Source organism: Archocentrus centrarchus, chromosome 24 (assembly GCF_007364275.1).
Source record: "Archocentrus centrarchus isolate MPI-CPG fArcCen1 chromosome 24, fArcCen1, whole genome shotgun sequence".
NCBI classification, from domain to species: domain Eukaryota; kingdom Metazoa; phylum Chordata; class Actinopteri; order Cichliformes; family Cichlidae; genus Archocentrus; species Archocentrus centrarchus.
Window position 1 is genome coordinate 12064313 of NC_044369.1, and position 11108 is coordinate 12075420.

The 11108-nt window shown below is 41.4% G+C and overlaps 1 protein-coding gene across 1 annotated transcript in view; it reads right to left on the reverse strand.

Moving 5' to 3' along the window:
- ezrb (ezrin b) overlaps positions 1-11108 on the reverse strand; it is a 31362-nt gene extending 20254 nt beyond the window's left edge. The window contains 2 exon segments of the mRNA XM_030721440.1: positions 4889-4972; positions 10862-11108. Of these exon segments, the coding sequence (XP_030577300.1) occupies positions 4889-4972; positions 10862-10873 (96 nt within the window). The 5' untranslated portion in view covers positions 10874-11108.

Below are 11108 nucleotides of genomic sequence, written 5' to 3' on the forward strand. Positions count from 1 at the left end.
TATTCCCTCCAAGTAAAGCATTCCAATATGAAACCTGGCTTCAGGTTTTCTGGAAGTTCAATTTAAGCCTTTTAATTATATTTTTAAATATCATAATCATAATATCATCATCAGAATCATACTTGATCTTAATTTCAATGCCTTACAATTAAAGCGATAAAGGAAAACCAGTAAGACAGCTGTACTGTGTGCTTCACTAGTTTTCAGCAGTGTAGAGCATTAATTCCTAACAACATACGCACTCAAGTTCATCAGATCTTTTGACTGGTACAGTTAGGCAGCTGTACAGGTGTTAGTCATAGAAAATTGATTAATAGATTAGCTAACTGAAAAGGATAGATTATGTTTCTTATAGGGAAATAGTCTTATGAGACAATGAGCTTCCTCATTACTGTGACATTAATAACTGATGACATCAGTCCTGTCTTGAAGTCTTTTTCACTATCACTATCTTGGTGTTTTTTGGTTTGTTTGTTTGTTTTGTTTTGGGAAGGGGTGGGGGTGGGGGTGGGGGGGATCTGACAGACAAACCACAGACACTACATTCTTATCTAAATACTGCCCCACCCTAAAGCATACCCTACTTTACTGTCCTTTTCCACTCTAATGGGACCATCATTCAGAAAAATCAACACCAAATAACATCACTGAGACTTGAAACTAATGACTGAGACCACAAACTCACAAGGAAAGTGTTTTCTGAGGTCAGAGATCAAGCAAGCTAAAGGTTAGCTTTTCCATAGACTTCAATGCAACTGGACTACTTTTTGCAACCAGTGGAGTCACACCCTGTGGGCCATTAGAAAGAATGCAGGTTTAAGGCAGGCACACATGAACTTTGGACAGTTTTGGGAGAGCCAGGTCCAGAACCAATCCTTCCTCATGTATAGCACACTGCAGAAAACAGGATGCTCTGCCTAGCACTAAACAACAAACTGTATTAGTCACACATCTGCACAATACAACAACACAGAGACTAGCCATAAGAGAGCTATTAAGTTGAAGACTAGTTAATGTCAAATCCGAGGGTGCAGGACATTCCCATTCTCCCGTCCACTTTTTTTGGGTGAGTCCTAGGGCTGCAATGCATGTGTGAAATCTGCTTATATATTTACTACAGGTTGGGCAGTCCTAACTGAAAACTCCTCAGCTTGGTAATGAAGCAGCCTCCAGAATGAGAATTTCCATTTTCCTTCAGTGAATGTGTTACACCTGGGCTAAATACAAGACACGATATGCACACAACTACATCATGTAGCCTGAATAAGTTCACCTGCACATGTAAAATAAAAGCAAAGGAGCTGTTATAGGTAACCAGGATAGCTCTGTTTTGATCTGGTAATGATTAAAAAAAAAAAAAAAAGTAAAATATTTTGCAGTTGGGTTAAAGTTAAATCCAAGTCTGCTGCCTAGTTTTTCCCGCCATCTGAGAGTGAAAGTTTCTCCTCCTGGTTTATAGGAGATCAGGACTTATAGTGAAAGAGAGGAATGCCTCTGGGCTAAAACAGCATTACTCATTGGATCCTCCAGGCTGAATAACCCAGAGTCCTCCAGTGACGTGAGGGAAGGGAAGGGAGTGGTTCACCCCAAACAAGGACTGACCAGGACAAAGATGAAGGAGTGTACTCTGAAGTGGGGAGTGGTGGCAGAGACAAGGAAAAATGACCATTACTGTGTTGGAGCAGCTCATTTTAATAATTCAGTTCAATTCAATTTTATTTATATAGTCGCCTCAAGGTGTTTTATATTGTAAGGTAAAGACCCTACAATAATTACAGCGAAAACCCAACAGTCAAAATGACCCCCTATTATGAGCAAGCACTTGGTGACAGTGGGAAGAAAAAAAAACTCCCTTTTAACAGGAAGAAACCTCCAGCAGAACCAGGCTCTGCCGCATCCAGTTGTGGCTGAGGAGAGAGATACAGCGGAGTGGTGTATAAACAGAGCAAAAAGAGGTGAATGAAAAGAAATAGTGCATTATAGAAAACCCCCAGCAGCCTAGGTCTATAGCAGCATAACTAAGGGATGGTTCAGGATCACCTGATCCAACCCTAACTATAAACTTGATGAAAAAAGTAAGTTTTAAGCTTAAGCTTAAAAATAGAGTGTCTGTCTCCCAAATCTAAATTGGGAATTGGTTCCACAGAAGAGGAGCCTGAAAGCTGAAGGCTCTATCTGCCATTCAACTCTTAAGTATCCTAGAAACCACAAGCAAGCCAGCTGAGAACGAAGTGCTTTATTGTGGTGAAACGGTACTACGAGGACTATATCTCACTTAACACAGCCACAAACATCTCACATTGGCGCATTGCCCCAATTGACAAGGACATTTTTGAATGTATCTTTAACATGTGGGGTTGGGTGTCACATTATAATGCTGGCAGCTGTCAGACTATAATTTTTTGGACTTAGATTCAGTTCAACGCATTGCTGAACTGTTTAAAAATGTTGGCATGTTTTCAGCTGCTACACAGCAGTCCTCCTCCTACCTGCTTTTAACCAATCCAAACTAGTTCTACAGAGCTGACAGTGAAACTTAAAACCTGTCAAAAGCCACACTGATGCAGGAGAAAGTATCTGGAGACTGTGGCCAGATATAACTAACCACTGCTACTACTGTAAAATGCAGTGGCAGGGATTTTCCTAACTGTGGCTTAAGGCAAAACAAAAAGAAACAGGAGTCATATGGAAGTGAAACCGTATGAGGGTGTGTAGGGGAGTGGCAGGCGTTTCTCCTTAACAGCAACATGACAAGGACGAAGGCTATGATCAGCATCGACCACAAGGCCACGCCAGGCTTCACACTCGCCCTGGGAATGAGCTCACTGTTGTTACTCAGCGTTTCCACAGAAGCTGACGATCTCTGTGAGGGAACTTCTCTTTTTGCTGTCGACTGCTTTCAAGGCTTTCAAAAATAAATCAGGTTGCAAACAGACTTCAGGGCCACGGAAACTCCAAAGTAACTGTCAGACGTTTGGCTCTGGAGGCACAATGAACGGCTGCTTGAATTGTATTGTAGATAATTTCCCATGCTCAGAGTAGCAGATTGTATTGACGTATAAAAATAGAGCACAGAACTGTCTCTTACACACACAGGGAGGGAATGATTGTCTGTGCCACACCCCACTTTAGAGCCATTCTAACATGTAGGAGCCTATAAATAGAGGTTAATATTGGGGTCATTAGCTAATCTTTGCTGTAACAAAACGAATTTAGAGTGCTGATGGTGCTGCTATTTGAAAATCTGATGAACTGCTCAGTTAAATGTGTATAATTCATACACCGATTAGCAAGACAAGACACCAAATGTCACCATTTTTGAATATGGCTGTTTTTGTTGTGGTTATTTAGGTAAATACTATGCTAAACATGATTGCATTCAAATGTCTTTGACTAGAAAGTCCCTTTTACAGATGAAGGGTGAATCCATCGTTGGCAACACTTGCTATTGAAAAACGAGTTATACAGGAAGTGGCTAAAACAATGCATTCCCTCCCCCGGTGCTGTCATAAAAGCCACCGGGGAGCTCATACTAATGACTTGTCATCTACATTTGGATCTTAGCTAAAGAGTTTCACAATGGCCTCAGACAGCAACAGGAAAGTTCAAATTAAAATAGTTTTCTTTAGTAGTAAGGTGACCAGTAATAGCAACAACAAACAAAGCCGCATACTACAATTACATAATGTCACAGTGGGTAAAAATATCAAACTGACTTACATCAACATTTACAGTAACTCGCCCCTGATGGAAGACTACAGAAATCTAAATCTGAGGTCACATGCTAGCAGGATTAAAGACCACAATAAAGTAAAGACCACAGTAAACCAGTGTCCTACACTAGACAGCTACAGCCACAAGAGGTAAATGTTTAATTCACCAGGGCCACACCTTTCACGCTGCACTGACACTGTATAACCAGCCACACAGACTTCATTCACCACTTTAAATCAGAAACCCATTAAACTCATCAAGTTCTATTTGTTCACTTCAGTCATGTTATGCTGTCGTTTTTCATCACAGGTAACTTGTAATAACAGTCCCTGAGCGTCACCAGGAAGATGGACGCTGATAAGGACTCTTTAAGCCAAAAGCTCCTGTAATCTGGCCTGTATTGGATAGCTTTTCAGACCTGGATGTAATGAACGGAAAGAGCTTTGGAGGGATGATAATGAGGGCAGACGCCTTCTCCGAAGTGACAACAGCCCAGTTTAATGACGCACTAACACAGGCCACGGCAGTTTGAAGACAAATCTAAATGCAATTCTCTTTGGAAACAAACTTTAATAACTGCTTGATCTGATGAATACTTTGATTTATAATGTGTAAGTAGGTGAAATCAGTCATTAAGAGGATGCTACACCAAAAACTTCCTCATGATTGCTTTGGTCACTAGCAGATTTCCACGGTCACTCACAAAATGCACACTGAGCGTTAGTGAAACTTGAAAAAGTGAGAACCTCTGTGTTCAAAGTAAAAGTGATGTTTTACTGCTACCACCAGCACATTTCATAAGGGATGACTGTTAGACTTAGAAGAATTCTTCATTTGGTTCATTTAGATGCTCCTATTAGGGGGGGGGGTCGCCACAGCAGATCATTTGCCTCCATCTCACCCTATCCCTTATGTCCTCTTCTGTTACATCTCTCTGCATGTCCTCCTTCACTACATACATACTGTAAACCTCCTCTGTAGTCCCCCCCCCCCGTTCTTCTGTATGGTTCCTGAGTTTGTGCTAAACTCACCGCCTTCATTAAAAGTGACCTTATTTCAAATTGAATCCTGAACTGTTCAGCATTTTCACATAATATTGCTTAGTATTCAAAATAAAACTTTACGAGGCCAACACTGATGCTACGAGTCAGTACAGAAATGATATTCATTCTACCTGGTCAAACAGCTGCTTGCCGGTGGTGCTGGGCTGGATGGCAAATTCCAGCTCAGCGTCCATGGTGGTGACACGAACATTGACCTGCAGAAAAACATGAGAAAACAAGAGTTCAAATGCTGAACCAGAGAAACAGAGAGGTGCTCATAGGTAAGGGAAAAAAAAAAAAAAAAAATCAAGGTAAATCATGCCAAACTACTGCACAGCAGAGCTGTGGAGTGAGTGAGTGAGTGTGAGTGTGTGTGTGTGTGTGTGTGTGTGTGTGTGTGTGTGTGTGTGTGTGTGTGTGTGTGTGTGTGTGTGTGTGTGTGTGTGTGTGTGTGTGTGCGTGTTTGGTAAGGGGGTGTATTTGCAGAGTAAACAGATGGGGCTCTGCTTTCTCAGAGACAGACTGGCTGATTGAAGGGAACTCTGCTGCAGAATTGGAGGTGTTACTGGTTAAAATATTCAGTGATGACTTTAACTCATGAAAGTAAGATTAAGTATAACTAACACAGTTAATAAAAGGCACAGTGGATGTTATTCTAGATGTTTAACTGAAGCAACTCCATTCACTCAATCCTATTCAATTCTTTAGAGCCTTTCAGATCTCCGGTTAATGACTGATCACAGTGACCTGTGCTTGCAAAAAGAGGAGGTCCATCTTAACTGAAACCTGTTCTATGGGCAGAGAAGTTAATGTCCACTCACAGCATTCCACCCCAGTGATTAATGTGCAAAGCTCATTTCAAACAGTATGACTGGTGTGCTCCACTGAATAATGAAAACTGACGTCAAGTGCATCTCATAATGGAGAGAAACATTATTCTGTATTGTAGGTTTGGTTAGTAATCAGTAACAGGGATCTGAAATTCACACAAAGACCATGCAACAATGCACAAATATTTACAATAGCTGCTTTGAGGTAACTCACATACTGAGTCTCTTTTCAGTGGCTATAATGTCAAATGTCTCTGGTATTTGTGGGGGTTATGAAAAGACACAGATCTTCAGGGTATTGACTGAACTTATTAATGCCAAGTGAAAACGATACAAAGAGGTTAGTGGACACAGAGTGAGGAGAGAGAAAGGCCTACAGTGGCATCTTTCATCTCCAGCCTATTGTGAGCTGCACTGAGCCTCAGCGGTGAACAAACTCAATGACGCCCACTGAAAAAGGGATATCTAGGCCGGAGCGGCGACGAGTCTGGTGACTCAGAGTGCGACTGCTTCCAATGGAGCTTCGCAGGCTGATCAACTAACAGTCACACGCAAATCCTCCAGAGAAGGCAAATCCAATCACAGCAGTGGATGGAAAGCACCTCACCGCCGCGCTGTTCAGGCTACTGTAAGAGCACAGCAGTCCAGACGATGGATATTCAAGATGCCCCATTTATTCAAACTTGTGTGTCCTGTTGTCAAGTCAGGTTAGCCAGTTGACTCACATGACATTCAAACCCAGAAGCAATGAGGCAAACTCAGCCTTACCAACAAAATAAAAACAAAAAAGCACTGAGCTCAACCCTGTAATGGCACATGTGCAGTTTTTGTGCAAGTTTTTGAAGCCATTTGCCCAAGTAAGCAACCCATACCCACTTCAAGTCACAGCTTGGAGGCTTGGAAGGGAGGGGAAGCACTGCATTTACTTCACACAGCCAAACAAAGCTCTCCTTTCAGCTGCAGAGCCCCAGCAGCCCTCCACTATCATCAGCTACATCCCAGCGAAGCCTGATGACCTACTACAAAAACTGCAAAAGCCTGATGACAAAAACTGCACCAGAATCGGCTCTGTTGAGCGTTATTTTTCAGGCTTCTCCTATTTAAATAACTGTTCTCTGTATGTTCTCACTGTATCTTTTTTTTTTCTAGCCTGTCATGTCTGGCATATTTTCTCACTGTATCTCTGACAGTTTGGGGTGCTCCTCTCATAGTCTATATGTACATCAGTTACAGATGGAGCACCTAGGAAAAAAAGAAAGAAAGAAAAAAAAAAAACACACACCCTAACTGGGAGAGAATGGAATATGTGAATGTGAGGAGGAGACAAGCCAATGGAAACCACTGAGTGAGTGATACCTGATCTCAAACTAAGTTCTCCAGCCGTAACTCACAATAAACTGAGGCCATTCACAGCGGTAAAGAAAACATGACACATATGCTAAAAATACACCAGGCAAGGGCCCAGAGTTCCACAAAGAGCAACTTTAGTCAGAGGAAAGTCCAGCAGCTCATATTAACTGTTTATACCCCAGCCTCACATTAATGCCCATCTTCAACATTTTAGCAACAGAAGCTGTAGCAGCACAGGCTATGCAAATTTTCACACTCCTAGAGGAAGATGCACAGCAATGGTATCCAAGAAACATTAACGAGCAACACAAGCACTATGGTAACACAGATAAATGTAGCGAGGGCCAAAACAGTATGCAGATTTTCCTTCATGGTCAGCGTTAGATAAGAAGATCAGGCCCAATCTCACTTCAATGTAGTGCAGAAAGTATCTGAACTGTCAATTCATTCAACTCCCTTTGGATTTTTAGTCTCACATTGCCTTCCTGCTAGCTGGTGTCCCAACCAATCACTGGAGACCAATATATCTGCTCAAGTCTAAAGATACTGGAGTACAGCCATGCCAAAATACTAGTTTAACAGGGGTTAAGAATGAAGTAAAACACACTATGATGTCAGTGAATACCTGAGTCACAGCTTCACTACTGTGTTAATCCACCCATGGTTCTCGGTGGACCAAGAAACCAGTGTTTCAGCTGATGGAGTGAAAAGGCCTACAGGCAAGTGCAGAAGGCATTAAATCTGGAAGCAAAAGTAAATCACTAGTCTGAATTAAGGCTAACAAAAAAATCTTTGCACAGAGCCAAGCTACCTGTTCTTTCCTGTTTCCAGTTTTTATGTTTAAGCCCCCTCATGGATCTTATTTACCCTAGCTGGACAAGAAGCTGTATGGTTGGACTGTGTGTGTGTGTGTGTGTGTGTGTGTGTGTGTCTGAAGAAACAGGCTGGAGGTATTCTTTAGAAAAAAAAAAAGATTAAATTATCTTTTTTCTAATCAGGTCAGAAACACTGCAAGAAAGCTTAACAACAATTCCCTTTCACTATCGTTTTTCTTCCTCCAGTGCCCCTTTCAGACCTAACATAAAACTGACACCAATATCTAACCCTTTAACATCTGATGCCTGACTTGGTCAAAGTCTCAAAGACAAAAAATAAATAAATAAACTGCAAATGAAAAAAAGAAAATGGGACAAAACATGAGGAAAAAACCAACAACCAACCAAAGCAAAGATTTAATATCACTGACCTTCTATCACTGCTCTGTAATATATCCCTAAAAATGTAACAGAGATCATTTAAAGAATGACTAAAATCAAGTACTGTTCTCTCAATTAATCAATTCCTTAAGAATGCCAACTATTTCCTTATTCCAGTCTCTAAAGTCTACGGATACACCACCCTTCCCGGCTTTGTGCAATCATGAACGAAATAACGTTCCTTCAGACTTTTCAGTGGCCACATCAAGAAGCTTCTTGGGGTTAAGTTAAAAAAATAAAGTGGTCATCAACTCAGTAAGCTATAAATAGGCTGCACTGCATTCTCTAATGGCGACCATTCAATTTTTAACCCTGTTCATAATTTGCATGGCTTTAAAATCAGTCTGGTACAATGGGACTCACCATGGTGATATATACCAATAAATGACAGCACAGGAAAGGACGGAGAGTGAGAACAGGCCGGCTCGTTCTGCTAACATCAAACACAAGTAGCTGAAGAATGAGAAGGACTTGTAACCACTTTGGGATTGGTGAATCACGCCTGGAAGGTGTTCCTGGTATGACTGAGTTATCAATTATTTAAAAAGGAACAAACTGCAACAACAGGACTCATGAGAAGAAAAACACCCATCCACGCTGATGCCAGCCACACCTTGTGTGGATTGTGTCAACGGCCGTGATCGCAAGGAAACAGGATTCTGGGAGTGCTGAGGAGCGCTGCGGTTTACTCGGATAATGCGTCATTCAGAGGGGTGAACAGGAGACCTCACTGATCTCTGAAATGTGCTCCGAGCCCCTCAGTAATAAAAGCCCAGTGTGATACCAGTCATGTAGGAATGACTGGTATCACACCAAGTTTCTGAACTCTAATAATTACAGAGTGCCTGCAGGTTTCTGTCGCAGTTTGAGTCACATTTAATGCAAGCTAGCATTTTTGATCCTTTGATCTTTGCTACTTGGCTGAGACTTCACATTTACACGTCCTGACTGCATCACAGCAAATAAATGGTTAGACCACCTTTAACAGTGTTATGAGACTTACCTTGGTTTTGATGAGTTTGGGGGGGGGGGGGGGGGGGGGGGGGGGGGGGCTTTCGTGAATTATTACAGATAAGAGGTGTCATTCAAAAAGAGCGAGAAACGGTCAGGATGAAGGTGTTACGTCAAGAAGCACAGATCAATGGCACAGATTTTTACACCATTTATCTGGGGATGGGACATTACTAGGAGCACATGTTTTTTTTTTTTTGTTTTTTTTTGGAGGGGGGTTCTGAAACTGAACAGACTGATGATAAAGTGAGAAAATCCTCAACTGACTAATGGATGATGAAATTAAACAGATTGAATGTAACATAAGGCTCATCTGACTGTCACTGTGGGTTTTGTTTCCCAGCTTTCCCCACCCACATAATGTGTCTATTAGGCTGGATGCACTCACAAGTGAGGCTCTAATTTCTAAGGTTTTAAGGTGCAAACAGCATCAAAGGAACAGATTTACTGAAAACTATGTTGTGCTGATATTATTCATGCAATGTTTGAAAGACTGGGCCAGTCATGAGGCCACACACTGAATTAGTCAGTGTAGATAAACTTAAAAAAAAAAAAAAAGACCTTGTGACTTCTTCTTGGCATCATGGAAAAGAATACTCTGACATGATTTTTTTAAAGAGGCTGTTTTGGGGCAACTGGACTCTATGTGTCGCCGCTATCACACAGCAATGATGTAATTTCCACAGCGACGCTCATGACAACCCTCAGGCTTTTCTAAACAAACTGACAACACGCTTGATGCTGCTCATGAGGGCTGTGGTCATTGTATGACTCTGTTTAGCAGCAACCTGTCTCCATAATGATACAAACAGCATCACTGCAGCCATTTCTGATACTGTTTGCCTTTTTCTCCCTGACATATCTTAAAACTCTGGTTTGCACATGTTACTCGTTAAACTTTGCTTATTTTAAGTTTTTGGAATTTCTAATCCACTTTTTAAATATAGGGGGGAAAAAATATTGAAATAAGCTTCAATCTAACACATTTCCATCACAGAGAGGGAGGGATACAGGACGTGCCATGTGCCACTGTGCAGTATGTAAGAGCTGGGGTGGGGCGAAGTGAGTCAGGAGTAATTGAAGGCTAAAAACCTGTTCACATATACATGGTAACTACATAAAATATAGTTTATAAATGCAGCAAGTCACTTTTTTTCCACTCAGCGTCTGTATTCAAAGACTTTCCGCCCTGATGGTGTACAAGTGGAGAGGAGCTAAGTTGCAACATGTGATTTCAGTGGCATTCACCTTTAACACAGATCCTATTTTTACTCTTTTTTTTTTTTTTTTGATAAATACATATTGAGTCTAGCATGTTTGGTTTGTCTCTATTACAATATTTATTAAAGTGAACATGTCACGCCATGTAAAGCCAAACGTGAATTATTGACCCTCAAACCTCAACACAACCATTTTGAATCAGTGTCTGTCAACACTTTGATTCAGTATTGACTCTAACCATGGGCTAAGAATCTCTGTCATCACTAGTAGTGTAGTTCTAACCACATTTCTATGAGATTAATGTAATTTTAAAAGATTAGAAATATGATTAACCGGATTTTAGGAGGTTTTAATCGTTACCTGCCATCATTCAGTTACTAAAGTCTACCTGTAACAGAAGAGTGAAATCATCAATAAAAACCAAAGGGTTGCTTACCGCTTTGGGCATTTTTCTGTCCGTTTTCCCGGCTCTGAGCAAGGAAGTGTTAAATTTTTTTTTTTTTAAAGTGTTTCCAAAGGAGAGACGTGTACTCCGGGCGGTCGCGGATTTCACTGCGCCTTCCTGAAAAGAGAGAAAGAAGAGAAACGAGTTTCAACCACTTCTGCGCTACTTAAACCCGACTGAGAGCGGCTCGCCACTCCTGCGAGCTACTGTCACCGGGATGAATCACCGTGGAAACCAA